At 56.4% G+C, this 26,766-nt stretch overlaps 1 protein-coding gene across 10 annotated transcripts in view; it reads right to left on the bottom strand.

Moving 5' to 3' along the window:
* Nucleotides 1-26,766, bottom strand: part of TNXB (tenascin XB) — a 56,343-nt gene that overhangs the window by 18,179 nt on the left and 11,398 nt on the right. For 4 of the 10 annotated variants that reach the window (XM_070778170.1, XM_070778168.1, XM_070778171.1 and 1 more), the window contains exons 4-21: nt 26,273-26,388; nt 21,216-21,372; nt 20,766-21,029; nt 19,227-19,964; nt 17,778-18,146; nt 16,348-16,641; nt 14,075-14,365; nt 13,404-13,709; nt 11,479-11,838; nt 10,746-11,120; nt 6,528-6,833; nt 5,204-5,503; nt 3,658-3,945; nt 3,083-3,391; nt 2,213-2,533; nt 1,743-2,087; nt 1,009-1,386; nt 276-623 (exon numbers count right to left, since the gene is read on the bottom strand). In XM_070778170.1, coding sequence (XP_070634271.1) covers nt 276-623; nt 1,009-1,386; nt 1,743-2,087; nt 2,213-2,533; nt 3,083-3,391; nt 3,658-3,945; nt 5,204-5,503; nt 6,528-6,833; nt 10,746-11,120; nt 11,479-11,838; nt 13,404-13,709; nt 14,075-14,365; nt 16,348-16,641; nt 17,778-18,146; nt 19,227-19,964; nt 20,766-21,029; nt 21,216-21,372; nt 26,273-26,388 — 5,865 coding nt within the window. The remainder of the gene's footprint in view (nt 1-275; nt 624-1,008; nt 1,387-1,742; nt 2,088-2,212; nt 2,534-3,082; nt 3,392-3,657; nt 3,946-5,203; nt 5,504-6,527; nt 6,834-10,745; nt 11,121-11,478; nt 11,839-13,403; nt 13,710-14,074; nt 14,366-16,347; nt 16,642-17,777; nt 18,147-19,226; nt 19,965-20,765; nt 21,030-21,215; nt 21,373-26,272; nt 26,389-26,766) is intronic. The other 6 variants (XM_070778174.1, XM_070778176.1, XM_070778169.1 and 3 more) reach the window with 5 other exon arrangements.

Genomic DNA, 26,766 nt, shown 5'->3' with positions numbered 1-26,766 from the left:
CCCAAAAGAGTTCTTTTCAGAGTTTCCATGCAAAGCAGAGAGCCACAGACAGGTCATGTGTGACTGGCTTGGAGGCCTCAGTCCCCAACAGCCTCTCAAGGGCGAGCACTTCCCTGGGACTCCCTCTTCCTGCTCCTAGATCACTCCTGAAGTGCTGAATGGATAATGAATGAACTAGAGATTTGGGGGTTTTAGGGTCTTCAGTGGAAGACACTAGAGAGGCTCTACTATGAGACCTTTCCTGAGACCTCATCCTAAGCCCCACCCTCACTCACCGGTCATGGCTACAGTGGACACAGGGCCCACGCGCCGCCCCCCGTGCAGGCCGTACAGGTTCATCTTGTACTTGTGTCCAGGCTCCAGGCCCTCAACGGTCACCTCGGTCTCCTCACCCCCAACACGCACCACCTGAGGCCCGTCCCTGCCCTTGTACTGGACGGTGAAGGAGTCAAAGTGGCCCTGGGGGACGGTCCAGGAGAGGCTCAGCGAGTCTGGGGAGGATCCTGTCACCATCAGCTCCCCCAGGATGGGCTCCTCAGGGGGCTCCGGGGCCTCTGTGCTGGGTTCTGTGGGGCTGGGGGTCTCCTCCACCTCTGTGGGGCTGGGGGTCTCTTCCTCTGCAGCTGAGAAGGAGGGATACACAGAGGGTGAGGCAGGGTCCCCGGGAGATGTCCTTGGGTCTCCTCCCGAGCCATGGTCCCCAACTGGGGACCCTGAGGTCAGTTCAGAGGAGCCTAAGGAGGCTGGTGGTCCTGCTCCGTCCACACCTCACAGACATGCCTGGAGTCTCTGGGGTCAGCTGTAGGGGCCAGGACTGCCACCAGCATGGCTCACAGAGGCCCTTCTCTGCCCAGGAGGACGCACTAGTCCTCAGGGAGCCCAGGAGAGGCACAAAGAGCACCATGGCTCAGCCTCGAGGAGAGGGGCCTCCCACACCCAACTCGCCCATCACCTGAGAAGGTGATCCTCCCACTGGGTCCCACCCTGAGGCTTCCACTGTCCACTCACTGGTCACCCCGATGACAGAGACGGGGCCCACACGCTGGCGGTCGTGGAAGCCGTACAGGTTCATCTTGTACTTGTGGTCTGGCTCCAGGCCTGAGATGGTGACCCCTTTGTCATGCCCCGGCACCCTCACCACCTTAGGCTGCCCGTCCCCGTTCTTGTACTGGACAGTGAAGGAGTCAAAGTGGCCCTGGGGGACGGTCCAGGAGAGGCTCAGCGAGTCTGGGGAGGATCCCGTCACTGTCAGCTCCTCCAGGAAGGGCTCCTCAGGGGGCTCCGGGACCTCTGTGTTGGGTTCTGTGGGACTGGGGGTCTCCTCCATCTCTGTGGGGCTGGGGGTCTCCTCCATCTCTGTGGGGCTGGGGGTCTCTTCCTCTGCAGCTGAGAAGGGACACACAGAGGGTGAGGCAGGGTCCCCAGGAGATGTCCTTGGGTCTCCTCCCAAGCCTTGGCTTCAACTCCAGGCCCTGAAGTCAGTTCAGAGAAGCCCATCTTTGGGGCTGGGTGGTCCTGCTTGGTCCACACCTCACAGACATGCCTGGAGTCTCTGGAGTCAGCTGTGGGGACCAGGACCGCCACCAGCATGGCTCACAGAGGCCCTTCTCAGCCCAGGAGGACACACAAAAGTCACCATGGCTCAGCCTCGAGGAGGGGGGCCTCCCACACTCCACTCCCCCTTCCCCTAGGGGGTGATCTCCCCACTAGGTCCCATCCTGGGGCTTCCACCATCCACTCACTGGTCACCCCGATGACAGAGACAGGGCCCATGCGCTGGCGGTCGTGGAAGCCATACAGGTTCATCTTGTACTTGTGGTCTGGCTCCAGGCCCGAGATGGTGACCTCGTCCTCGTCCCCAGGGACCCTCACCACCTTGGGTTGCCCGTCCCCATTCTTGTACTGGATCAGGAAGTGGTCGAACTGGCCCTCGGGGACGGTCCAGGAGAGGCTCAGGGAGTCGGGGGTGGTGTCTGTCACCGCCAGCTCCCCCAGGCGTGGCTTGATGTGAGGCTCAGGGACCGCGGTGGATGGGGTTTGGGTGGTAGAGAGAGATTCTGAAGGTTCATCATCCTCCTCTCTTGGGGCTGAACACAGACACGGAGAGAACAGAGCCTGAGAGAAGGGCACAGAGGCCACGGGGCCTCGGCCTCCTCTGGGCCCTCACGGCCCCCTTGGAAGGAAGCTGAGTGGGCAGAGCTCTTTTGCTCACCTGTCATGGCCTCGATGTGGGCAGGACCAACACGTTGCCCATCGTGGAAACCGTACAGGCTCACCAGGTATCTGTGGTCAGATTCCAGGTCAGAGATGGTGATGTCATGCTGGTCGCCCCCTACATTAACTTCTTGGAGTTGCCCATTCTCGTCTGTGTATTGGACCTCGAAGGAGTCAAATTCTCCCTCAGTTGCCGTCCAGGAGAGACGCAGGCTGTGTGGGGCGGCCTCCTCCAGAGTCACCTCCCCCAGAAGGGGCTCAGATGCTGGAGGACTAAAGGTTGCGGGCTCTGCTTTGATTTCTTCCCTGGGGGCTGGTTCTGAGAGACAGGTAGAGAGGGGTGAGTGGTCTGTCGCTGCACCAAGACTCCAAGAGGATGGATGGAGGGAAGGAGGTAAGGACAAGAGATCAGTAATAAAAAGGACCAACTACTGATACCCAGGGATGAACTTCAAAAGCATCATGCTAAGTGCAGGAAAAACACACAAAAAACTATGTACTGTATGAGTCTGTTAAACAAAACACTTAAAAAGGCAAAACTATAATGATAGAAAGCAATTAGGGGTTGCCAGAAGCTGGGATCAGGGAAACTGACAGCCAAGGAGCATGGGGAAACCTCTAGAGTCAATGTTTTCTATCTTTGTTGTGGTAATGGTCATGACATAGACCAATGGTCATGACCATTCACCCAAACTCACTCAATTATGCTCTTAAAATGGGTGAATTTTATCGTACGTAAATTATGCTTCTATGAAGCTGACCTCTTCCCCCAAAAGAAGGGGTACAGGAAGCTCAGAAATCCTGACTCCATCAGACCAGGAGAGCCAGGTGGGAAGGAGGGACAGCGAATTCCCCCGGCTGCACTCACCGGTCACGGCGATGGCAGAGATGGGACCCACTCGCTTGTCCCTGGACAGCCCGTAGAGCAGCAGCTTGTACCTGCGGGCAGGGTCCAGGCCCGAGACACTGACCTCCCTGCGGCTGCCCTCCACGGGCACCACCTGTGGTTGCCCGTCTCTGTCCCTGTACTGGATCACAAAGGAGTCAAAGTGGCCCTCAGGGACCGTCCACGAGAGGCCCACGGAGCCTGATGTCACACCGGTCACCTGCAGCTCCTCCCCCAGACGTGGTTTTGAGGGACGCTTTGTTCCAGCCTCATCCACAGCTCTGCGGGTCTCTGAGATGGAAACACAGAGAGTAAATGGTTGTTTCTGGAAGGCTGGGTGACCCTGAAAGGAAGGACTGAGAGGTCTAAAGACGGGACTGAGCTGTGGCTGCGTCCTGCAGGGCTGGGTCTTCGGGCTTGTGCAAGGAGATGGGTCGGATTCCAGCCAGACAACCAGAGCCAAACAGCAACCATGTTGACAGCCACCACAAGTGACCACAGTGACTCTCCCCAGGGGGCCCTCCAGATCAGACGCCCCCCGCAGGGGCTGCCCTCACCTGTGGTGCCCTCGGTGGTGAGGGGGCCATGGCGCCTCTTGCCCAGGAGGCCGTAGACTAGGAATCTGTACTTGCGGCCGGAGTCCAGAGGGCTAATGGTGACCGAGCGCTCATGGCCCTCCACGGACACCACGCGGGGCCCATCCCTGTCCTTGAACTGGACCACAAAGGAGTCGAAGTGGCCTTCAGGGACCGTCCAGGAGAGGCGCAGTGAGTCTGGGGTGGCGTCTGTCACCCACAGCTCCCCAAGGCGGGGTGGGGCTCCTGGGCTGGCGTCACCTCGGCCAACTGACAGAAAGGAAAGTTTCTTGTGTTTATTTTTTTTTCCAAAATGACTCCTTGACTGCCTCCCTCTGGAGCTGGAAAAATCTAGAACTGCCCAAATCATCAGTGCTTCCCCCAGATATTTCCATCACCATCACATGCCCGCCAGCATTCTCATCAGGCCATGCCTCTGTCCATTAACCAGCGCAGGGAGCAGCCTTCCGTCCTGGGAGAGGTGATCCCCTGGTTTCCTATTTATCTTATTCCACTTGTTATCCAGACTCTAGCCACCGGATAGAGACCATTTCCTTGGCAGGGTGCAGCTTATCACAGGCTTCATCTGCTTATTTCCTTTGACCAAGGAATCCACTGTTTGTGATTTGACTGTTCTTTGGGAAAATCCAAGGGTCCTGGGGACATCAGAGGGGGTACAGGTCCCTGGGGGCAGACAGCTGGTGGGGAGGTAGGATATTATGATGATGGTGACCCTCCTAGGACCTGGTGGAGGAGTGGGGACTGCTTTTGTGTGAGGAGGGGTACAAGGAGAAGAAGGATGCTCAGACAGGAGAAGGATCTGGTGTCTGCCCAAGAAGCCATCCCGGGGCCTGAGAAGGAGCTGGCCTTCTGCCTTCCTGGACAGCGAGGACGCTGACGGCATTGTTATTGTGAGAGTTCTCTGGCAACTGGGAACCCCCAGGGGCAGCGGAGGGCCTGGATCAAAATCCAGGAAAGGGGCATAGCTGGGCTGGGCCCGACTGGGCTGGACTGGGCAGCCAGTCTTGGGCTCTTCTGGTGTTTCTGAGCTCCAGGAAGAGGGCAGGGGAGGAAAGCGGTTCCTCTGGAGAGGCAGATAAGGGACCCAGAGTGCCTGGGCCAGTAGGGCGGGAAACCAGGGTGAGGGTCAGTGGAAAGCTCTCTCTCGGGAGGTGATGGCTACACAAGGCTGAGACTTGGATGTGGAACAGCTCTGGCCTCCCGCCCTTGCTTCCCAGTCCTGCTGTGTCTCGCACTTCCACCTTCCAGGAAGGGTCCTGGAGGAGCCTTCCCCATTGAACAGAAGTAGGAATTACGAGAAGAGGTGAAAGTCAGCAGGGGGAACTGATCCAGGAACCCAGTCCATATTCTTGGTTCCCATCTGACTGGGAAGGGAAAAGGCAGCAGGGCTTTTCAAATAAAAAGGAAGAGGTGAATGAAAGGGAGACAGGTGGAAAGGAGAGGTGTTCAGGCAGCGGGAAGAAGGACGGTGGGGCTGGGACCTCAGCTTCGTGGGGGTCCCGCTCACCTGTCTTTGCCTCCACAGAGACTGTGCTGCGGCGTTTCCCATCTTGGATCCCAAAGAGCAGGAACTTGTATTTCCTACTGGGCTCCAGGCCGGGTATGGTGACCTCGCGCTGGTCAGTGGCCACAGGCACCACCTGGGGCTGCCCGTCCCTGTCCTTGTACTGGACCAAGAAGGAGTCAAATTCGCCCTCGGCGACGGTCCAGGAGAGGCCCACGGAGTCCGGGGTCACATCCATCACCGTCAGCTCCCCCAGGCGTGGCTCCACGGGGGGCTCTGTGACGGGGTCTGGGGGGACGGGAGCTAGGATCCAGGGAGACAGAGAACATGGCTGAGAACTCCGGCGTCAGAACTCCCCCTTCTCAGGGCTCCTGGGCTCCGAGGGCCTCCAGGGGGTGTTGAACTGAGACAGGGAGCAGTTACATCTCTATTTTCACTGGCCTCTAGCATTTGCTTCAGTGATGCATATAGGAAACCAACACGGTGGTACCAGCAGTGCTCGTAACTGTCACCAACAGGAATCACGGATGCTGTCACATCAGCTTAGAATTACTGCAGAAACTTCAAAACACTCTTTACACTCATCACTGCTTCTAAATAAAACAGGCCACAAGTTTCTTGCTATTTAATGAACTAATAGTGACGTTCCTATATTACTAAATCATAAATTCAAATTTTAAAATACCTTTGATATTTGGATATCAATAGAATAGGTATGGTATGGTAAAATCCTATGCATTTTACTTTATAGATTTTAAGACATTGCTCTGAAAGGGGTTCACTGGTTTCATAGACACCACAGCACAGAAATGGTGGTGGCCTGTCCCCAGAAGGCATGAGGAGAGGGACACGCCAGGAACGGGAGACGCCGGGAGCGGAGAGCAAGGGCCATCTCCCTGAGGAAGGAAGACTCTGGGTTGGCCAGAAAGGAACACAGCTCAGGCCAGGGGGGCCGAGGGCCTCTGAGAAAAGATTCGAGGGATGTGTGTTGTTTAACCCCAGTGAAAAAGGGCAGCAGGGGGAGGTGGTAGCCAGTCCAAGTCACAGCGGGGTTGTGAAGAGAGGGGAGGAAACAGCTGTGGATGATCAGAGAGATAGTATCTGGCTGGACCTGGTTGGAGGGGAGGAAGACAACCCTGCCTGGGGGAGGAGGCGGAGCAGAGATAGAGACTGGAAGACAGGGAAGGTTCCAGCTTACAAGAGGATCCCTGGGGTCAGGGAACAGAACACATGCCTGTGACTGGGGAGGATCTGAGTGAGAGGCTGGGGAGGTGGGGTGGCCCCGGGTGACCAGGGATGGGGACTGCCTTGACCTGCCCTCACTCACCGGTCAGGGCCACCACGGAGAGGGGGCCCACGCGCTGCCCACCATGTAGCCCATACACGTTCATCCTGTATTTGCGCTCAGGCTCCAGCCCGGAGACAGTGGCCTCTCGCTGGTCTGCGGCCACAGGGACCACGTGGGACTGCCCGTCCCTGTCCTTGTACTGGACCATGAAAGAGTCAAACTGGCCCTCAGAGACTGTCCACTCGAGGCCCACGGAGTTGGGGGTCACATCTGTTACTGTCAGTTCCCCGAGGCGTGGTTCCTTGGGGGGCTCGGTGGCTGGAGGAGTCTCTTCTGCTTGTGGAGCTGAGACAGAAATGGGGGAGGCTGTCAGGAAAAGCTCTTCTTCTCCTTGGTAGTAATTATCTGCGTTGTTGTGGTGGTGCCCATGGGGTGGTTCTGATGTAAGACTACACTGATTGGCAACATCTGTCTGGCCGACAAGCCTTCAGTAAGTGCCTGCCAGAATCTGGGGCTGTGCTTGGTGGGGAGGGGTGTCAGTCACCACCGAGACCCTGGGAAAGTGGCTGAAGGTCCATCTGCCCATCTCTGGCTCCAAGTCCTCCAGCCAGACCTCCCAGCTGAACCCCAGACTTGGGTGTGCTCAGCATCTTCCTTGGGTGCCTAACTGATCCCAAATTCCAGTCCAAAGCTGAATTCAGGGGCTTTGCCCCACAACTCCTGTTCCTTCCACAGCCTTCCCACCTCATCAAAACCACCGCTTCACTGTCAGAGTCATCCCTGAGTCCTCTCCCCCACCCCACGGCTGGTCTTCGAGTAAGTCCTGTCGGCACCACCTTCAGAAGCTGACTCCCCTAACTCCTAAAGTCCACCACCCCCTCTAAGTTGGAAAAGGAAATGGCAACCTCCTCCAGTATTCTTGCCTGGAGAATTTCATGGACAGAGGAACCTGGCAGGATACAGTCCATGGAGTTGCAGAGTCGGACAGAACTGAGCGACTACCACTCACCTCCTCTAAGCACACGGCTCTTACTGGATTGTAGCACAGTCTCCTAAATCCCCCCTCCCCCTCCCCTCTTCACCGTGTTCCCCACTGTTAGCACATTAGTCAGAGCCTGTTCCCGCCATGGCTTCCATCTCACTCAGAGCAAAAAGCCAAGTCCTTACAATGACCTCCCTCCGAGGCCCCACATGTCTACCTCTCACACCACCCTCCTCATTCCAAAACAGTCTTCACTGGTCCTCAGACATTCCATCTGCCCGGAAGCTCTTCCCCAGAGGCCTACGTGGCTTGTCCTCTCCTTCCGGCAGGTCCTTCGTCAGCGAGTCCCTTTCTAGCCCGCTTCCCACCCACTCACCATCTCGCCTACTGGGCTTTGCTTTTCTCCCCAGCTCTTGTCACTGTCTCACACACAGTCCTACAGACATCCTCTGATAGAATGTGAGCTCCTGGGAGGAGCCTTGCCTTGTTCACTATTGTGTCCCCAGCACCAGCACCCAGTGGGTGCTCCACAAATGTCTGTTAAATTAATGAGTGGTATGCACATCTGGGAGAGGCTGAGCTCAGGACCTGCTGGTCCCCATTGCCCAAGAGTGAGCTGAGTCTGGGAGGCACTGCTTATTAGGACCAGCCTGGAAAGTGGTCCCAAGAGGCAAGTAGCAGAGGGGTGGCTAGGTGGGTGGGTTCCCAAGATCCTGTTTCTCAGGTTCCTGTCAGAGGATAAGATTAGGCTGTGTATCATAAAACCTGCTTTCAAAATGGGCTGGTGTGCTTCCCTGGTGTCTCAGTGGTAAAGAATCCACTTGCCAGTGCTGGAGACTCAGGTCCAACCCCTGATCCAGGAGGATCCTGCATGCCACAGAGCAACTAGGCCTATGCACCACAAGTATGGAGGCTGTGTCTAGAGCCCGGGAGACACAACCACTGAGCCCTCGAGCCACAGCTCCTGAAGCCGGCATGCCTAGAGCCTATGCTTCTCAACAAGAGAAGCCACTGCAATAGGCAGCCCGCGCACAGCAACTAGAGAGCAGCCCTCACTCACCACAACCATAGAAAAGCCTGTGAAGCAGTGAAGACCCAGAACAGTTAAAAATAAGTGAAAGTGAAGTCGCTCAGTCGTGTCCGACTCATTGCGAACCCCTTGGACTGCAGCCCACCAGGCTCCTCCGTCCATGGGATTCTCCAGGCAAGAATACTGGAGTGGGTTGCCATTTCCTTCTCCAGGGGATCTTTCCGCCCCAGGGATAGAACCCAGGTCTCCCACATTGCAGGCAGATGCTTTAACCTCTGAGACACTGACTTAAAAGGGGGAGGGGGGGCTGGCATGGGAATCCCCTGGTGGTTCTTGGTTAGGGCTTGATGCTTCCACTGTAGGGGGCATGGGTTCAATCCCTGGTCCTAAAATCCTACAAGCCATGCAGCTTGACCAAAAAAAAATTTTTTTTTAAATTAAAGTAAAAAGTAAAAATGGGCTCGTGATGAGGTCTCAGGAGGACAGAAGTAAGTCTAAGTGGGAAGGGCAAGGATGGAGGCAGCTGAAGGCGGGAGGGAGTAACCACCATGTACTGAGCTTCTTCCAGGTCCAGGAGCCAGGCCAGGCGTTGTGTGTGTTCCATTTAATTTGCCTTTCAACCCTGTTGTTCCTGTAGCTTCCATTTCCTGCTTGCTTTCACCCTCTCTGCACTTCTTTCCACGAGAGAGAAACTGTCCTCACCATCAAGCCTTATCGTTGGTGCTTTGGCTCAGCTGGGGAAGGTGGAATGATAACTACCCATGAGTACTGCAGTCCTCATGCTGCATTTGGTAAAATCCTTTCCCAATTTAGCAATGTTTCTAAAGCTGCATGTTAATTCTTCTCCTAGCAACGGCTCAGCACGTGCTGTGTGCCAGGCATAGTCCCTCGGTCAGCTCAGCGGGCTCCAGCTGCCCATCGCCTTCCTGCTTGGATAATGAGCTCCATCGCACAGCTTAGAATTGAGAAGCCAAGAATGGAATGCAGTTTCTTCAATTCCAAGACTCAATTGTCCTCTACTGCCTCAGTCAGCGCCTGACATAGTCCATCCTTACCTGGGAACCGGGCTTCCCAAGTGGAGCTAGTGGTAAAGAACCCGCCTGCCAATGCAGGTAACATAAGAGACCCAGGTTTGATCCCTGGGTGTAGAAGATCCCCTGAAGGAGGGCATGGCAACCCACTCTAATATTCTTGTCTGGAGAATCCCATGGACAGAGGAGCCTGGTGGGCTATAGTCCATAGGGTTGCAAAGAGTCAGACACAACTGAAGCAACTTAGCATGCACGCATGTGCCCAGGGACCAGAGTCGCTGCCCCAGACAGACAAATGGACCTAGGGTGACCCCAGGAGAAACCTCGGCCACATGTGCTAGGCCTGACACAAGCCTCCACCTTTCTACTTCAGGCCCGCAGGACAGTAACCCACTGAGGCTTTCCCCTCTCCCTACTCTCTGTTCTGACTGAGGAAAGAAAAGAAATCAGGGGTGGAAGACTCTGGACTCTAAGCCAACCAAGTCCCTTTGAGAAATACAGAAACCACGTTCCGGAAACATGTTTCTCCGCTTTTAAAAATCTTTCCCTTTAGAATAAAAGTTGCTTTTGAAAAATCTATGTCTTTGTTTCAGTGAACAAAGGAGAAAAGAGACGCCCTGTCCCTGGGGCCAAGCTGGGCAGACCAGAAGGAGGGTCACAGAGGCCTGTCTGGGGCCTGGGCCTGGCCCTGGGGCTCTGCAGAGTGGGTGCCCAGGCGGGTCCTCTGTGGTGGCTGAGGGGCCCTGTACCTGGGTGGAGGGACAGTCTTCCTTGCTGTCATCACTCGCCGGATGAGTCATAAAGGAAGTTTCCAGCTGCCCTGGTGAAGAGGCCGATATCTCATGCACATTCTAAGAAGCCGAACCAGCCAAAGGGGACAGAGCAGACCCCAGGGTAAGGCCAGACATAATCATCGTAGTGGCCAACACTGCAGCATGTTTACTCTGAGCCAGGCCTGCTCTAATGCACTTAACCTCACAACTGTTCTGTGAAGTGGGCATTATTATCCCCATTTTATGGCTGAGGAAACAAACACAGTAAGCTGAAAACTCGCTCAAGGTGGTGAAGCTGGTTGTAGCCCAGTCCCCAATGAACTGTTCTTTCTAGGTCGTCCCCAAGCAGGGGGTTCTATCGCAGCAAGGGAGGGTGATGCCACAGGGAGGCTGGGGGTCCCTGAGGTGAGGAAAACAGACAAGGGCCCCGCCCTCACTCACCGGTCACGCCTACGGTGGACACGGGGCCCGAGCGCTGCCCCCCGTGCAGGCCGTACAGGTTCATCTTGTACTTGCGTCCGGGTTCCAGGCCCCCAATGGTCACCTCAGTCTCCTCGCCCCTGACACGTACCACCTGGGGCCCGTCCCTGCCCTTGTACTGGACGGTGAAGGAGTCGAAGTGGCCCTGGGGGACGGTCCAGGAGAGGCTCAGCGAGTCTGGGGAGGATCCTGTCACCGTCAGCTCCCCCAGGAGGGGCTCCTCGGCGGGCTCTGGGGCCTCTGTGCTGGGTTCCATGGGGCTGGGGGTCTCCTCCACCTCTGTGGGGCTGGGGGTCTCCTCCATCTCTGTGGGGCTGGGGGTCTCCTCCTCTGCAGCTGAGAAGGAGGAACACACAAAGTGAGTGAGGCAGGGTCCCCGGGAGATGTCCCTGGGTCTCCTCCCAAGCCATGGTCCCCATTGGGTGCCCTGAGGTCAGTTCAGAGAAGCCTAAGGAGGCTGGTGGTCCTGCTCGGTCCACACCTCACAGACACACCTGGAGCCCCCAGTGTCAGCTGTGGGGACTGGGGCTGCCACCAGCACAGCTCATGGAAGCCCTTCTCTGCCTAGGAAGCCCCACAGAGGTCACCATGGCTCAGCCTCAAGGAGGGGGGCCTCCCACACTCCACTCCCTCATCACCTGAGGGGGTGATCTCCCCACTAGGTCCCATCCTGGGGCTTCCACCATCCACTTACTGGTCACCCCAATGACAGACATGGGGCCCACGCGCTGGCGGTCGTGGAAGCCGTACAGGTTCATCTTGTACTTGTGGTCTGGCTCCAGGCCCGAGATGGTGACCCCGTCCTCGTCCCCTGGCACCCTCATCACCCTGGGTTGCCCATCCCCGTCTCTGTACTGGACAGTGAAGGAGTCAAAGTGGCCCTGGGGGATGGTCCAGGAGAGGCTCAGCGAGTCCGGGGAGGATCCTGTCACCATCAGCTCCCCCAGGAGGGGCTTCTCGGGGGACTCTGGGGCCTTTGTGCTGGGTTCTGTGGGGCTGGGGGTCTCCTCCATCTCTGTGGCACTGGGGGTCTCATCCAGGACTTCCTGGGGGGCTGAGAGAAGAGATTAGGCTCTCAGTTGACATGCTTTGCTGGTGACATTAATCATGACATAAAGTACATTTGGCAAGTATACTCTTCAAGCTGTTGGCTTAAGGGTTCCTGTAGCCTTTGTATTAGCCGTTCAGTGACTCATTGAAGGAGACAGCGCTGAGACAGGCCCCTAAAGTCCACTGTGTATTGCTGGCCAATTGCACTGGCTGTGCTCTCGTGTCTGAGAAAGGAGGTGAGGCAGGGTGAGAGGAAACTGAGCAATTCTTCCTGGACTGTGCTGACCACAGGAAAGCGAGGGGGCAGCAGGGACTTGTCCCACTTGCATTTCTCCCTGTCAGTTCCTGCCCCTCCCCAGGGTTGCCCAGCTCCCCCCACCCCACTGACCAGGACAGAAAACGGGATGTGCTCTGGCTAAGACCTCCCCAGGCAGCCCTGTCTCTTCCTCCACTTTAGACAAGAGTAGGAGAAAAGGTACGGGAATGGGGCTGGGGGCTGGGGAGAGCCGTGCTCTTCCCTGGCTGGGGCTAGAATCACAGCCACGAGGGCATCCACCCACCGTCTGCAGTAGCCAGGTCTCTGCTGAGGCTCCATGAGCTGGGGAAACTGGCACAAGGGAAGCCAGCCCTTCTGTGACCCACTCCCCGGCCCACGGGGGACCACTTTGGGCACAGAAGAGCGAGGAAGCAGCAAGCAAGAATGATAACCCAGACAGGGAAGGGGAAGATGGAAAGGCGGAGAGAAGAGGATACTGGGAAGGGAGAGAGTCGGGGAGAAATGATGGCTTACTCTTCAATAGCAGTTTTGACGTGCTTGGCACTAAGTGCCATGTGTGTACTAACTCATTTAATTCTAATAGCTCTGTGAAGCCGTTACCCTTGTTATTCTCATTTGACAGGTGAGAAAGCTGAGGCCCAGAGAGACTCATTAAGTTGCACAAGATCCCAAAGCTAGGATTAACATCCAGGCAGCTGGCCCTAGAGCCCATACTCCCAACCACAATGCTACACAGTCAGGGAAATGTGCTGGACGAGGGGAGGCTGGGCCCTAGGAGGACTGCAGGGCTGGGGGCTGAAAGCGAGCCCTTTGCCCTGCTCCAAGCTGGCTGGGACTCAGCGAGTCAGGGGGGCTGGGGAAATGTGGAGCTCATGGCCCTTGGATTTGCCAGTTCTGAACAAAGCATCGGTGGAGGGAGGGTGTGGGCATCGGGTAACAGAAGCTCAGAAAAGACCACAGCCTCAGCCAGGAGAAGGCGGCCAGCAAAGGCCGCGAGGAAAGAACACAGTGGCTGAGGACACCCAGGGGGAGCACAGCCCAGCGGGGACGGATGATTCTCGGTGCTCAGAATGGCGGAAAAGGGGCCTGTCGTTGGAGATGGAGAGGCAGGGCCAAGAAAGATGTCAGGGACTGGCGGCTGGATGTGAAATCCTGGGATGTGGGGAAAGAGACGGCGGAGGCTTTGGCAGAATTGGAGCCGAGGAAGAAAAGGTGGAGAGAGGCGCCAAGGGTCTGGGGCCAGGTCCCACTCAGAGGGCTGGGGGTTGGAGGGCAAGGGAGGCCTGACTCACCTGTGGTGGCCACCACGGACACGGGCCCCACGCGCTGCCTGCCATGAAGCCCGTAGAGGTTCATCTTATACTTCCGGTCGGGCTCCAGGCTGGGGATGGCGACCTCATTCTCATCACCCGTGACGGGCACTGCTTGGGGCCGCCCCTGGGCATCCTTGTACTGGACCACGAAGGAGTCGAAAGAGCCCTGGGCCACCGTCCAGGAGAGGCGCAGAGAGTCTGCAGTGGCGCCAGCCACTGTCAGCTCCCCCAGCAGGGGCCGCTCTGGGGGCTCTGGGTGGCGGGGCTCCTCTTTCTTCTCTGGGGCTGTAAATAAGAAGGCCCAGGCAGGGCTGAACTGGCAGAACTCCAGGATTGGGGCCTGGGGTTTGGAAGGCTTGTCACACCTGTGGGGGTCTCTACTCGATTAGCATGAGCACTGAACTCTGAGAAGCCTGGCACAGCCAGAGTATGACACACCTTCTGGGCCTCGGGGAGCAGCTGAACAGGATGAAAGGGGCCCAGCAGTGCGGGGGAGGCTGGCTGGCCCTGAGCCCAAAAGCGGGGCCAGGATTCCGAGTCAGCCATCTCGCTGGGAGGCCCCAGCCAGCTCCTGGCTGAGGGCAGGCATGTGGAAGGCTGGGAGGGGTCAGCCCCCTGTAAGGCTGGGGGCTTAGGAGGCTGCCACTCACCGGTGGTGCCATCAGCCGTGAGGGGGCCATGCCGCTTCTTGTTGGCAATCCCAAACAGAGTGAATCTGTACTTGTGGTCAGGGTCCAGCGGGGAGATAATGACCGAGCGCTCGGGCCCTTCCACGGGCACCACCTGTGGCCGGCCGGCCCTGTCCCTGTACTGGACCATGAAGGAGTCAAACTGGCCCTCAGGGACAGTCCAGGAGAGGTGCAGTGAGTCTGGGGTGGGATCAGTCACCCACAGCTTCCCCAGGCGGGGTGGAGTCACTGGGCTGGGATCAGTCTGAGACACTAGGAAGAGGAGGTGGGAGAGAAGGGAGGGACACGGGTCAAAAGAGAAGAAGAAATCCGTCTCCCCCCTAGGAATGCTGTGTGAGACTGTTCAGGCTGTTCACTGCACAAAGGTGCGTGGTGAAGGCAGCGTGGACAGACTGAAATCCAGCCAGCACTCTGCTTGCCAAGCTGTGCACCCTGGCAAGCGGCTGTGCCCACCTAAAAGGACAGGCAGCTCATTTGACGTGGCATGAAAGCACTGTCTTAACTGCTGTTGTTTAGTTGCTAAGTTGTGTCTGACTCTTTGCCACCCCCTGGACTGTAGCCCGCCAGGCTCCCCTGTCCATGGAATTCTCCAGGCAAGAATACTGGAGTGGGTTGCCATGCCCTCCTCCAGGGGATCTTCCCAACCCAGGAATCGAACCTGAACCTCCTGCATTGGCAGGGAGATTCTTGACCGCTGAGTCACCAGGGAAGCCCGCTGTATGGACTAGTGCGGCCCTCACTTATTGTGCAGACTGGAGAGGGGCTGCAGAGAGAAGGAAGTGCAGTGAGCCCCTTCCACATCTCCACAGCCAGGGAAGTCTTCCAGGACAGCCTCCACTGCTTCCAGACCTAACAACTAGCTGATTTCCTCTCCAAGAGAGGGGTGCTTGGTCCTAGGAGCATTTTCTTGTGGGAGAGCCCCCCACAACTGTGCTCTGGGCCCCACTTTATCCGCTCCCACTCTCACTCCATCAGCTGTGCCCTCAGGATTTACGCAAACTCCTCCACTCAGCTGCATCGCCCTCCAGCCTCCACCCTCCCTCTTCGCTCTCCACTCCAGCCCAGATTCCAGAGAGAGATGCTTGTACTCATGTCCTCACCTTCATCGCCCTCCCAACCCAGCCCTGCCCTCCACCAGCAGCTCCCACCAGGGTCAGTGGTGACCTCGCCGTTGCTAAGTCCTGTGGACACTCTGCAGCCTGAGTCACTCGTACGGAATCTGACATGTCTGACCGCGCCCTTCATTTTGGCATTCCTCTCCCCAGTTCCCCCCTCAGGCTGCCCTGCAGATCCTGATCCTCTGTTCATGCCATGAGTGATGGCCACCTCCAGGGTCCCAGGGGCCATGTCTCTCCTCCCTGCCTCCCCACCCTGGCTTCTGCCCACTGGGACATGCTCCATGCTCAGGCCTTTTCTCTGCTCTCCAGTCCCAGGAGGGCGGCGGGAGAGCGCTGTGGCGCCTTCACTTTCTGCCCAAGTGGCCTTGCCCTGTCTATGCCGCCCCTCTCCTCGTTTGTGAAATGAGCATGCCTCACAAGGCTGCTTGTGAGGATTAAGTGTGATCATTCTCTTAGAACATCTTGAACACATCTGACACTTAAACGCTCGAAAGATGTCTGACTAAGTGTTGCTGCCCTGTTGCATTGTTCCTCACATCCGCTGTTCCTTGCCTCAGGGAACAGCACTGCCAGATCCAGAAGCGTGGGGTGCCTGGGCCTCCTTGCTCTCCTTCACCCCACCCAATCCCAGCCTCACTGCCACCATCCCTGCCAGGCCAGCATCCTCGTTTGCCGGTTCCTAACTCACTTCTCCAGCTGTCCTCTGAAGCAGCCTCAGAGCTATTTGTAAGATAAATATTGATTCGGGTCATTCTCCCACTTAAAGCACTTCAGAGGCCCCCTAGGGTCCTCAAATGAGGCCTAAGTGACTCACTCACTGGAGATCAGTGAGACCAGTGTCCTCAGCCCCCAGGTGCCCTACCCTGCTATCCGGAGGAGAGACTTTGATTCTCTTACAGGGCCACTCTCACTCCTGCCTCACTCTCCACAGCTCCCTCTGTTGGCACTGCCCTCCTCAACCTCCCTGCCTGACCCACCACAATTTTCCCTTTAGGATTCAGCTCAGGGACCACCGCCTCCAGGAAGACTTCTGGGAGTTCCCAAAGCACTGGGGAGACCTCCATTAGGACCGCGCAGAGGGCAGGGGCAGGGGCCTGGGTGACCCCTGTCACTCACAGATTTTGGCTTCAGCCACCAGGGGGCCGTGCCTCTTCTTGCCCACGAGCCCGTATAGGACAAATTTGTACTTGCGGCCGACGTCCAGGTTGGAGATGAGGGCTGAGCGCTGGGGCCCTTCTACAGGCACCACCTGGGGCCTGTCCCTGTCTTTGTACTGGATCACAAAGGAATCGAACTCGCCCTCAGGGACTGTCCAGTGCAGAAGCAGGGAGTCCGAGGTCACGTCTGTCACTGTCAGCTTGCCCAGGCGAGGTGGGGCCAAGGGTTTCCCAGGTTTCTCCCCATCCTTGTCTGGAGTTGGAGGAAGGGGGGCAAAAACAAAGCACGTGGGCTCGAGCACTGTCTCGTCCCTGCTCTCCGTCCCTCTCCTCTGCCCTCTGGCTCCCTCCATGCTGGACGGCTCCTTCCCTTGATGCCTCCATTCCCCGCCCTCAGTTCTCTGGGACCAGCCTTTCTAAGAAGGGCGGCATTTCTCCCCAGCGTCTACTCTTGAGCCAGAGCTTCCGCTCTTCCCTGTGATAACTTCCTCCTCACTCACAAAGGTCCCAGGCCCTCTACACACGAACACTTTGAGGGAGTTTCGGGTCCCCTGGGGTTCTTCCTGAGAGTTTGGAACCATTGCTGCTTCAGAGCAGCCTGGAGATGCCTTCGTCCACCTGAATGTCTCTCTCCCTTGCCACTCTCTTCCTGGTGAGAGATCTGGAGTTGCAGGGAGAGCTGGCTACCCGAGTCCCATAAAGGGGGACCAGGAGAAACTGTGAATGCCAGGAGCCCCAGGCTCCTGCCTGGGTTCCACAAACCTCACCCATCTCCGAAGTCCCGATGGCCGTGGAGTGCCCTCCCCAGGGAACCTCCACCCCTAGGAGAACTGGCTGATGGGACCATGGGGTGCTGCAGACCAGGCTTGCAGGGTAGGGGGACAACGTGTCCTAGTCTGTCCAGTGAGGGGATGGCAGGGGCTTGAGAGAAGGGAAAGGGAGGGGGCTGAAAGAGGAGGGGGCTGAGGATCAATATCCTCGGAGCCAGAGGCTTTCCCACACCCACCCTGAGAGACGCAGGGGGCGGAGAGGGGCAGAGGAGTGACCAGGAAGTGGGGGCGGGACACTTCTACACAAAGAAAGCTGCAAGTGGAGAGGCAGGGGCCAACAGTCTCTTTCCCTGAATCTTTGTCCCATGCTTTGACTTTTCTCCTCTCATCTATTTATCTGGAAGGACTCCCCTCTCCGATCCACCCTTTCGTTGTACTAAGACTTTCCCCATCCCTCTTGCCTCTGAGCCCTCAACTCCCTTTCTCTCCTTGTTTCTCCTACGTTCTCGACCCAAACACCAGCCCTGCCCTTCGGTCTTCATCCCACCCCTGAAGTCCTAATGGCCCAGCCCCTCCCCCAGCCTCAGGACACTGGACTTGAACAGAGTCCAGGATGTACCCATAATGCCTTGGTAGATGAGAGGGGCAGAGGGCTCGCCACTGGGAGGGATCCCACGAAGTGACAGCTCGTAGGGGGATTCGGGAGGGGGTGAGGGCACCAGAGCCTGACGGACATCCCCTGGCAGTAGCTCCTCATGGGCCCCTGGCCCTTCGGGCACCCGTAGGCGCAGCTGGAAGTGGGTAAAGGTGTCAGGCTGGGCGGTCCAGGCCACTCGGAGGCGCCCTGTCTTGTCTTTGCCCAGCACCCTCAACTCGGCCAGCTCCTGGGGGCGCTGCTGCAGGACAGGGGCCTGAGCCCCTTGAGTCGTTGAAGGGCCTGAGGGAGGAGGCTCATCAGTGGCCCCCAAGAGGCCTGAGAGGGAGGACCCTGGGAAGAGGCAGGGCGAGAAAAACAGGAGAGTCGAGTATGAGAGCCAGAAAGGAGACTGCAGTTCCCAGGTTCTGCTCTCTGGCTTCTAAGAGTCTTCAGACTTTCCCTTTGCCGCTCCTGGATCACCTCATTGTCCCAAACATCCACTATAGCCCTGCACAGACGGGCCTGCAGGTCATAAATAGAAGAACTAAGTCTGCCATCCCTCCTCCCACAAGGCTCCTAGCTCCCTTCCCATGGGAAACCCTCCCCACTGGGTGGAGGTCCTGGCTTCCATTAGTGCTGCAGTGAGAAGCCTGGAAGAAAGAAGACGGTGGTGTTAAGGAAGACTCAAGAGACAGTGGGCAGTCAGAAGAGAGAGAGGAGTGGACATCCAGCTCCGGTGACATCTGGGCCCTAGTGGGGAAGAAGAGGTCCATAACCCCTCCCCCCAACAGCCACAGGGCGCCCCCTCCCTGAGCCAGGATGCCGTTCCTGTGGGAGAGACAAGTGTGAACTGAGCCAGGAGGTCTGGAAAGCCAGCCCAAGAAGCAGTGGCTTCACCTCTCACCTACCCATGCTGCCTAACGGTTTCAAGGCCACCCCCAAGCAGTTCCGATGCGTCTCTTTGAGGTTAGGGCCAAAGTGTGGAAAATAGTAACCACTGACCACAGTTGTCAGCTACCCTCACCACAGTGAGTCAGAGTGGGAAACCACTGGTTTCACTGCCCTACCCCACCCAAACTGCTCCAGAGAATCTTTGCAGACACTGTCCCTCCCATCAAATGACCCTTCTATTGCCTAGAACAGGATTCCTGGCAGAAGTGTCCTAGGAACCCAAGTGAAAATCAGACAATTCCAAAGACCAGGTCTCAGCCTCCGGTATCCACCAGGACCCTGAGGGTGGAGGGGGTTTCCAGGGACACAGGAAGGTGTGGGGAACCCCTCGGAGCCTGAACCAGGGAGGGCTGGAAGGCAGAAGGGCACAGGTGGGGGAGTGGCAGCCTGAGCAGTGAGGCAGTGGGAGGCACTCATAGACTCCGATGGCAGGTGAGACCGGGCAGGGGGTGGGGGGTCGCGCGGCCCCACCCACGCTACCTGTGGTGGTGATGAAGGCGTAGGACTTGGAGGTCTGCCCTGCCCGCACCCCGTGGACCTCCACGTGGTAGGTGGTGCCGGGCTTGAGATCGGGCAGACTGACGGTGCGCGCGGTGCCCGGCACGGTCAGCTCCCCGGCGGGCCCCTCCGCGGGCGGCTGCGGCCGCCAGCGCAGCACCACGCGCTCGAAGTGGCCGCGGAGCCCGTCGAGCGACACGAGGAGCGCGCCGTCGGCGGAAGTGCCCAGCACCTCGGGCTTGGGGTGGCGGGGCGTCGCCACCCGGTCGACGCCTTCCGGCGAGAGGCCGTAGATGCCCTGGTTGGAGTTCCGCTTCCAGGTGCCCGAGTCGGGGCTGGCGGTGGGGTGGGGGCGACCGGGCGGGGGTGCAGGGGAGCGACGCCGCTGCAAGTATTCGTGGATGTGGTGCGCCACCGACGTGTAGGTCTGGTTGGCTCGCAGTGGGTAGCCGTGAGCCCGCAGGTGACGCTCCAGGTCCTGCACCGTGCCGCGGAAGCGGCCCAGCTCGGCGGTCAGGTTGCCCCACGCCCGCCGAGGGGGCTGGGGCGGGCTCGGCCGCGGCGGAGACTCCGCCTCACCCTGCTCCGCGGGCCGCGAGGGCCGAGGGGGCGGCGCCGGGCGCGCGGGCCGCGGGGGCCGCGGGGCTGGGGCCGGCCGGGGCCGGGGCTTGGGGGGCGGGGCTGGGGGGTGCGCCTCCGGGTAACTGTAGTGGCCTGGTGCTGCCGGGCGGAAAAAGGGGGAGGAGAGAGCCGGTCAGTGGCAGCACCCCCCATCACCAACCCCTGCACTCCCCCCACGGCAGCCCCGCCCGCGTCCCTCCCACCAGAGCCTGAGGCCTCTTTCCTGGGCCCCAGCCCCACCTGCAAAGAGAACCGAGAGAAGTTAGTGCCCCAGGACGCCCTCCCGCTTCGCCCTCCAAGCCCGCCACCGTTGGTGCCCTAGAAAGAAGAAATGAGCGGGTGGGGCACTGCGTCTGAAGGAGAGAAAGGGGCGTGGGAGGAGAGAACGCGAGCGACAGCGAGGTGGGCGTCCCTCTGTCACAGGAAAGGGAAAGAAAGATCCAGGCATCTGTTAAGAGACTTGGAGGGTTAGTGGAAAATTACTGCTGAGACCTAACTCCCCCAAACCCCAATTCTAAAGTCAACAGGCGCCTTGATCTCTAATCTCCCCCAGCTCCAGTCCCAGGAGACCTGACCACTGAGATGGAGCACAGGGCAGTCCCTGTGCCCAAGGTCAGATCAGAACCACCCCTATCTGGTTGGGCCGGATAGCATCTTTTATTTACTGCATCTCTCCATGAGGCTGCTCTTCCCAAACTCCAACCCACCGCCTGCCTACAGGACTCCAGGCACCTGAGAACTCCGTCTCCTCAGAGCCCCTGGTACAGAGGAAGGCCCCCAGAAGGTACTTTGGGACTGCCACACACCCTGTGCAGTGCATTCAGAGGAGCCTGTGTGCACGGCTTCCCAAGGAAGTGGCTCCTAGGCTCAGAAACTTCCCCAGCCCTTGGCCAGCCGTACCTGTGTTGGCCCTGATGGAAGCTGGGTAGCTTACTGCCCGGCCCCGCTCGGCAGTGACGGTCACCACGTATTCTACACCTGGCATCAGGCCGGTCAGCAGCGTCCCGTCTGCCTCAGAGGGCACTTCCAGCCGCACCCTCTGGTTGCCAGCACTGACGTAGGACACCACAAACCGGTCCACTTCAGCCTGGGGGCGCAGCCAGTTGAGCTCCAGTGTGGTTGGTGTCACAGCCACCACGCGGAGGTCCTGGGGGCCGTCAATCACTAGCCAGGTCAGAGAGAGGAGGCATCAGGTGGGAGTCTGGTTCTCGGTCACCAGCTGTCCTGCTAAAAGCCTTGCCCCCAGCCAGTCCCTCCCCTCTGCCCTCTTGGAGGGCATATCCCAGCCCCCCCTTTTCAAATCCATTCTGCACCCATGACACCCCACCCTGCAACAGCCCCAGCTCTCACTGGTGGTGATGGTCTTGGAGGCAGGAGGGCCCCAGTTAGTCCCTCGAAGGGCACGGACAGTGACCTGGTACTCCTGACCAGGGGCTAATCCTCTCTGGTCATAGGCTGAGGCAGAGCTGGGCACCCGTGCTGTGAATGGGGGGCTCACCCCCTCTGTCTGCAAGAGAGAAAATTCTGGGTGGATCAGAGCTGCCACTCACCCCTGCTGCTCAGTGCCCCTGATCCCTTCTTTCCCCAAGGTCTAGGCAGAGTCAGCATGAGATTGTGTAGAACTTGGCCCTTTACAGCTGGGGAGCATGGATGGTATCAGCAAACACATCTAGAACACCTACTCCGTGCCAGCTCCCGTTGAAGGCAATTTACATGTGAACTCACTCAATTCTCTTGAGAATCTAATGAGGTAGGTCAGATTATTCCCATTGGACAGATGAGGAAACTGATGTACAAAAGTATTTAGTGGTTTGCCCAAGGAGGCAGGGATTTAAACCCAGGCAGTGCGACCTCAGAGTCCCCTCTTATGGGGACTACCTTTTTTAAAAAAAATATTTATTTACTTATTTGACTGCTTTGGCTCTTAGTTGTGGAATGAGGACCTGGCCTTGAGGCATGTGGGATCTTAGTTCCCTGACCAGGGATTGAACCCAAGTCCCCTGCATTGGAAAGCAGATTCCTAATCACTGGACGACCAGGGAAGTCCCTGGGCACTGCCTTTTGAGCCTGTTCATCAGCTGTCTGTCAGAATTCTACCTGACACATGCCAGGACTCTCTTTCTGGCTTTCCTCCGGCAATCCTGACCCTCTGGGCATGAGGAGGCTTCTCATAAATCCGTTCCTGTCATAACAGGTGAAGCAGATGAGGGATACCACTTCAAGTCTCACTTCCTCCTTGAGGCAGCTGCCCCAGCCTGAGCCTTCCCCTAGAGACACCTGTTCCTGCCTGTGTAACTTGGGTGTGACCCACATCGTGACATTTCCTTTGAGGTATTTTCCTTGTCTTTTCAGCAGGGTTGTAGGCCCCTCAAAAACAAGGCCCACCTGCTCAGAGTTCCACAAATATGTTTCCTGAATTTGTACCTGGCATCATTCTGGGCCCTCGAGACACAAAAATAAGAGATATGATCCCTGTCTCCTCAGAGAGCTCATGCTCTAGTAGCTAAATGTGTGGCCACGTTTTACATTTTATTAGATCCTTAACCCAAATCTCTGTGTGTAGTCCATGCCTGTGAGAGAACAAACCCCATTTAAGTATACCTGTAAAGTGTTATGATTATTTGCAGGAACCCCACAGAAAATCTGCCAGCCCCTGCTCCAGGCAGGGTCTCCTGGTGTGCCAGCCTCTGGGGAAACAGGAGGAATGGACGTCTGGGAACAGCTCAGCATTTCGCTGGGCCATCTAGCTAGAACAGCTAATAAGGACGCTCTGTTCTGCTTTGCTATGTTGGCTGTGATGGGGACACCTCCATTCAGCCAAGTAGGATTGGAAATTTCAAAAGGTACTCTCCTAAACCAAGAGAACTGCGAGGAAATCAACACAGTAAATACTAAAGTATAAAACCAGATGAAGGGCCACGTAGAGACTTCTGGGTTGAGGATGAAGTGAAGCTTTGTTAGAGTTTTCTTGGCTGAAAAGGTTTTCTGGGCATGCAGGATCTTCATCTCTCTCTTACTCACTGCCCTAGAATATCCCAGCCTGGGAGGCCTTGGATGGGTGTCTACTCAAGGCCTTATGAGGCCTTTATCCTTCCCCAAACCTTCTCTCTCTCTCCCTTTACTCCCCCAACCCACCACCACCAACACACACACCCATACCCCTTGAGTGCTTCCTGATGATGTCCGGTCCTTCCAGGGAGACAAGCCCATCCCTAGGGTACCTTCTCCCTTCAGGTCACCTACATGAACCTTTTAGACACTTTGAGATCCATCTGGGAACAATCCCCTGAGAAGTTATACTGCCAGTCTAACCCACATCTCTCAGCACCACCTGTCTGGTCTGAGGCTGGCTCTCTAACCAGAGGCTGGCAGCTGATTCGGCCCCTTCATGATGGTTTGGCTGTTTCACTGATGTCCTTGGCAAGTTTCTAACTCTATTCTCGATATTAACCTCATGGCCCCAGGTGGAGGGCTCCACCTTGGCTGGCCCCTGGAGCTCACCTCACCCTCATCCTCTTTTTCAGACCAGACCCGAACACAAACTTTTCTGAGGCTGCAAGTTCCTGTGTCCCAATGAAAATGTGACATAGCCCCAGTTTCCAGTCTGTGGAATACATTCAAACTGGAAACACCTGGATGTCTTTCTGTTCGGGGGTTCACCTCCCTCAGTTTCTTCAAGCTTTGTCTCACATTCATAGAAGACCTTGCCTTTTGCAAAACAGCAGCATTCCTTGGACAAAAGAGCAGTGGTCCTTGGACTTGGGGTACATGAGAATCACCTGGGGGTATGTTATGATGCAGGTTACCGGGCTCTTCCCCCTACAGCTTCTCATTCAGCAGATTGGGGGGCAGAGTCTGACAGTTTGCATGGCTAATGCTCCAGCTGATGCTAATACTGCAGGTCCAGGGAGCACACTTTCAGAACCGCTGAGCGTAGCCGTGCCACGTATGCAGGGAAAAGAGGAATGTTCCTCTTCTGTGTTTTGAAAATCATTCCAATAACTAGGTGTGTCCCTTGGCCAGGAATAGCAGAGTTTGAGTTTTGAGAGAAAAGTGTTTCTGGAAAAGGGAAAAGGATAAGGTAGAGAGAGAGGCTTCTAGGAAGATGGCAGTGGCCAGAGGGATAGCCAGCTACTGAACGCACTCTGTGCCAACAGAAATGGATACAGAGTGCTGGCCAAAGGCAAGAGACACAATCCCAGAGGCCAGCCACAAAAAAGCATAGAAAACATAGTCAGAGGGCCAGCGGCACAGGCTGATGTGGAGGCCAAGGGAGGTGTCTGGGGACCAATTTTACGGGAGCATTTTCCACACCCAGGATCAGGGAGAACCTAAAATGTGATGGAGGCCCATACCCAGTGCAAAGCAGATGAGCTGAGAGCATGGCCAAGCTGGACACAGGCTAGCTGGATCCCCCGGGGCCCCTCAAAGAGGGAGAAAGCCCAGGGCTCCTCCTGGGAGATTGTGCCTCTGGAGAACACCAAGGATGAGGTCATATTTACTAAGAGCAGGAGATGCTGTTGCCCTTTGGCTCCTTCTAGCTCAAATGTTTATTTCAATTCTTTCCCTAAAGTTTCTTAGGGAAATTTCTCTTAAAAGTCCAACCCTCTCAAGATTGGAACTATGTAAATAATATACACGCAGAAGAGAGTGGGAGAAACACTTTAAAATGTTAACAGTACTTGTTTCAGTGTGAAACAGCCAAGAATTATTTGTTTTTTTCCCTAGTCGCCAAATTCTTGTCTTGTGATTAAATTATTTTTATAACTGAAAAACAAATTTTTAATGGAAAAAAAAAAATCCAGGCTCCCTTGGTTGTGCAGCAAAGTAGGGATTTCTGCCTCTGCTTCTACCAGAGGGTAAGGAGAGATTAAAACATGATGGGGCCTGGGTTTGAGGTGATAATATTGATAAGGAGACTTAGAATGACTAGGCCAGTTGGGGTGGGGATGACAGCCAGCACCTCAGAGCTATCCCTTCTGTCCTGGAGGCTTCCTAAGTTTAAGCCCTGGAACTTACTTATTTTTCCAGAGTCCTGACTGGGGAGAGATTAGAGTAACATGGCCTACCCACCTATGGCATTTGTGGAATGATGCAGGAAAACATATTTGAATGGGAGAAATGTCAGATGATTTGCAACTAGGAGACCAAACACACCATAAAAATCCAATCTGCATGAAGGGAGATCTCTAATGAGAGGCCACAAACTTTGTCCTTAGGGTGCCCCCAAATATTTTAAGAGTGAGTTGGAAGGAGATAGAGAAATGAGGCTTTGCAATGTACTGATGACTTGGAGGCTAGGGAACTAGTTCACAGAATCAAATTATTACAACAGCCTAGACAGCTTGGCCCAAACCAAAAAAATGATAACACTGAACAGAGCCAAATACAAAGGCTTATATTTAGATTTAAAAGGGGGTATGTAGTTGAATGTCTTTTTTCCTTGTTTATATCTTCTAAAGTATCTACACTGAGCTTATATGACTTTTATAATAAAAAGTTACTTTAAAAATCAAATGTGATCAAAATAACTGACAGTTTGTGTGACCACAAGTTCATATATGTCAACTCTGAGAAAAGTAGCTGGATATCCAGAGTCAGCCAGGTGAGTGACTGGATTCCTTTCTGCCCCTGTAACTGGGGGGAAGAGGCACATGCAAAAAGGAGGAGGCATTAGAGGAAGAAAACAAGAAATGAAGGATTCAGAGAACAAAGCCTCAAGGAAATAGGGAGAAGAAACCAGTGGGTTTGGCCTGGAGGGAATGAATGGTGATGTGATGGTGTGTTCATTTGCTTCAGTGCTGTCCGACTCTCTGCAACCTCATGGACCATAGACCGCCAGGCTCTTCTGTCCATGGAATTTTCCAGGCAAGAATTCTGGAGTGGGTTGCCACGCCCTTCTCCAAGGGATCTTCCTGACCCAGAGATGAAACCCGCATCTCCTGCATTGGCAGGCGTTTTCTTTACCACTGAGCCACCAGACAAGCCCAAAGTGATGGCTGATGTCTCCAAATATCTGAAAGTCCGTGGTGTAAGACGAAGGGAAAGAAAAAACACATTCCAATGCTGGTGAAGGCCCAGCTGGGGCCACTGAATGGATGTATGAATGGGGCAACTTTGGATTCAGCAACAACAGAAAGAAGTGACTTCAGTAATGAGCAAAAATGGAGTCAGCAGGCAGCCTTAGGAAGTACTGAGCTCAAGGTCACCAGAAGAGTTCCAGCAGCAGTGGGCCTATGATGCAAAGGCCTTCTGCACCCAGTGTGGGCAGAATGAGAAGGTCTTTAGCACAGCTTCAGGAATCAGCTACCCGGACTCAACCACTGATTACCTGGAACTCCTTTTGAGGTGAGCGCCCCCACCACCAGCCCCACTCACTCAGCCCCCTCTTGGAGCTTGGCTCTCACCGTTGGGATGAACTGGATTTCATAGGCATCCACATTGCCAGGAGCCCGGGTCCACTCTGTCCGAACCGTCGTCTCCTCCAGCAGGTGCATCCTCATGCCCTCGATGGCTGGCACCTCTGCTCAGGAGAGTGGGATGTGAGAAGCTGCTTAGCCCAAGGGAGCTCCCCATCCCTACCCCAACTCTCACAGGCTCTTCGTACTCAGGGTCACATTAAGAGATCCAGCCAAGTTCCCAGTCCTCTCTGGGGGGAGAGCGGGGTGGTGAGGAAAAGCCAGAAGTGGCCTGAACAAGCCTTGGTTTGCTTCACTGCCCTCCATCTCCAGGAACCAAAATCTCCCAAAAAGTACCTGAAGAGGGCCCCTGGATCTGCTCATCAGAGATCTTACAGCAGGTCCCGCCTGCAGGCATCCCACCCCCCCCCCCCCCCCACCTCCACCCGCTGTGGTTCTGCAGCCCTGGTGGACCCTGGCCCTCTGGCTCCTCTGACTGCCCC

Source organism: Bos indicus, chromosome 23 (assembly GCF_029378745.1).
Source record: "Bos indicus isolate NIAB-ARS_2022 breed Sahiwal x Tharparkar chromosome 23, NIAB-ARS_B.indTharparkar_mat_pri_1.0, whole genome shotgun sequence".
NCBI lineage: Eukaryota > Metazoa > Chordata > Mammalia > Artiodactyla > Bovidae > Bos > Bos indicus.
The sequence above is the reverse complement of the archived record's forward strand: the minus strand, read 5'-3'. Positions and strand labels throughout refer to the sequence as shown.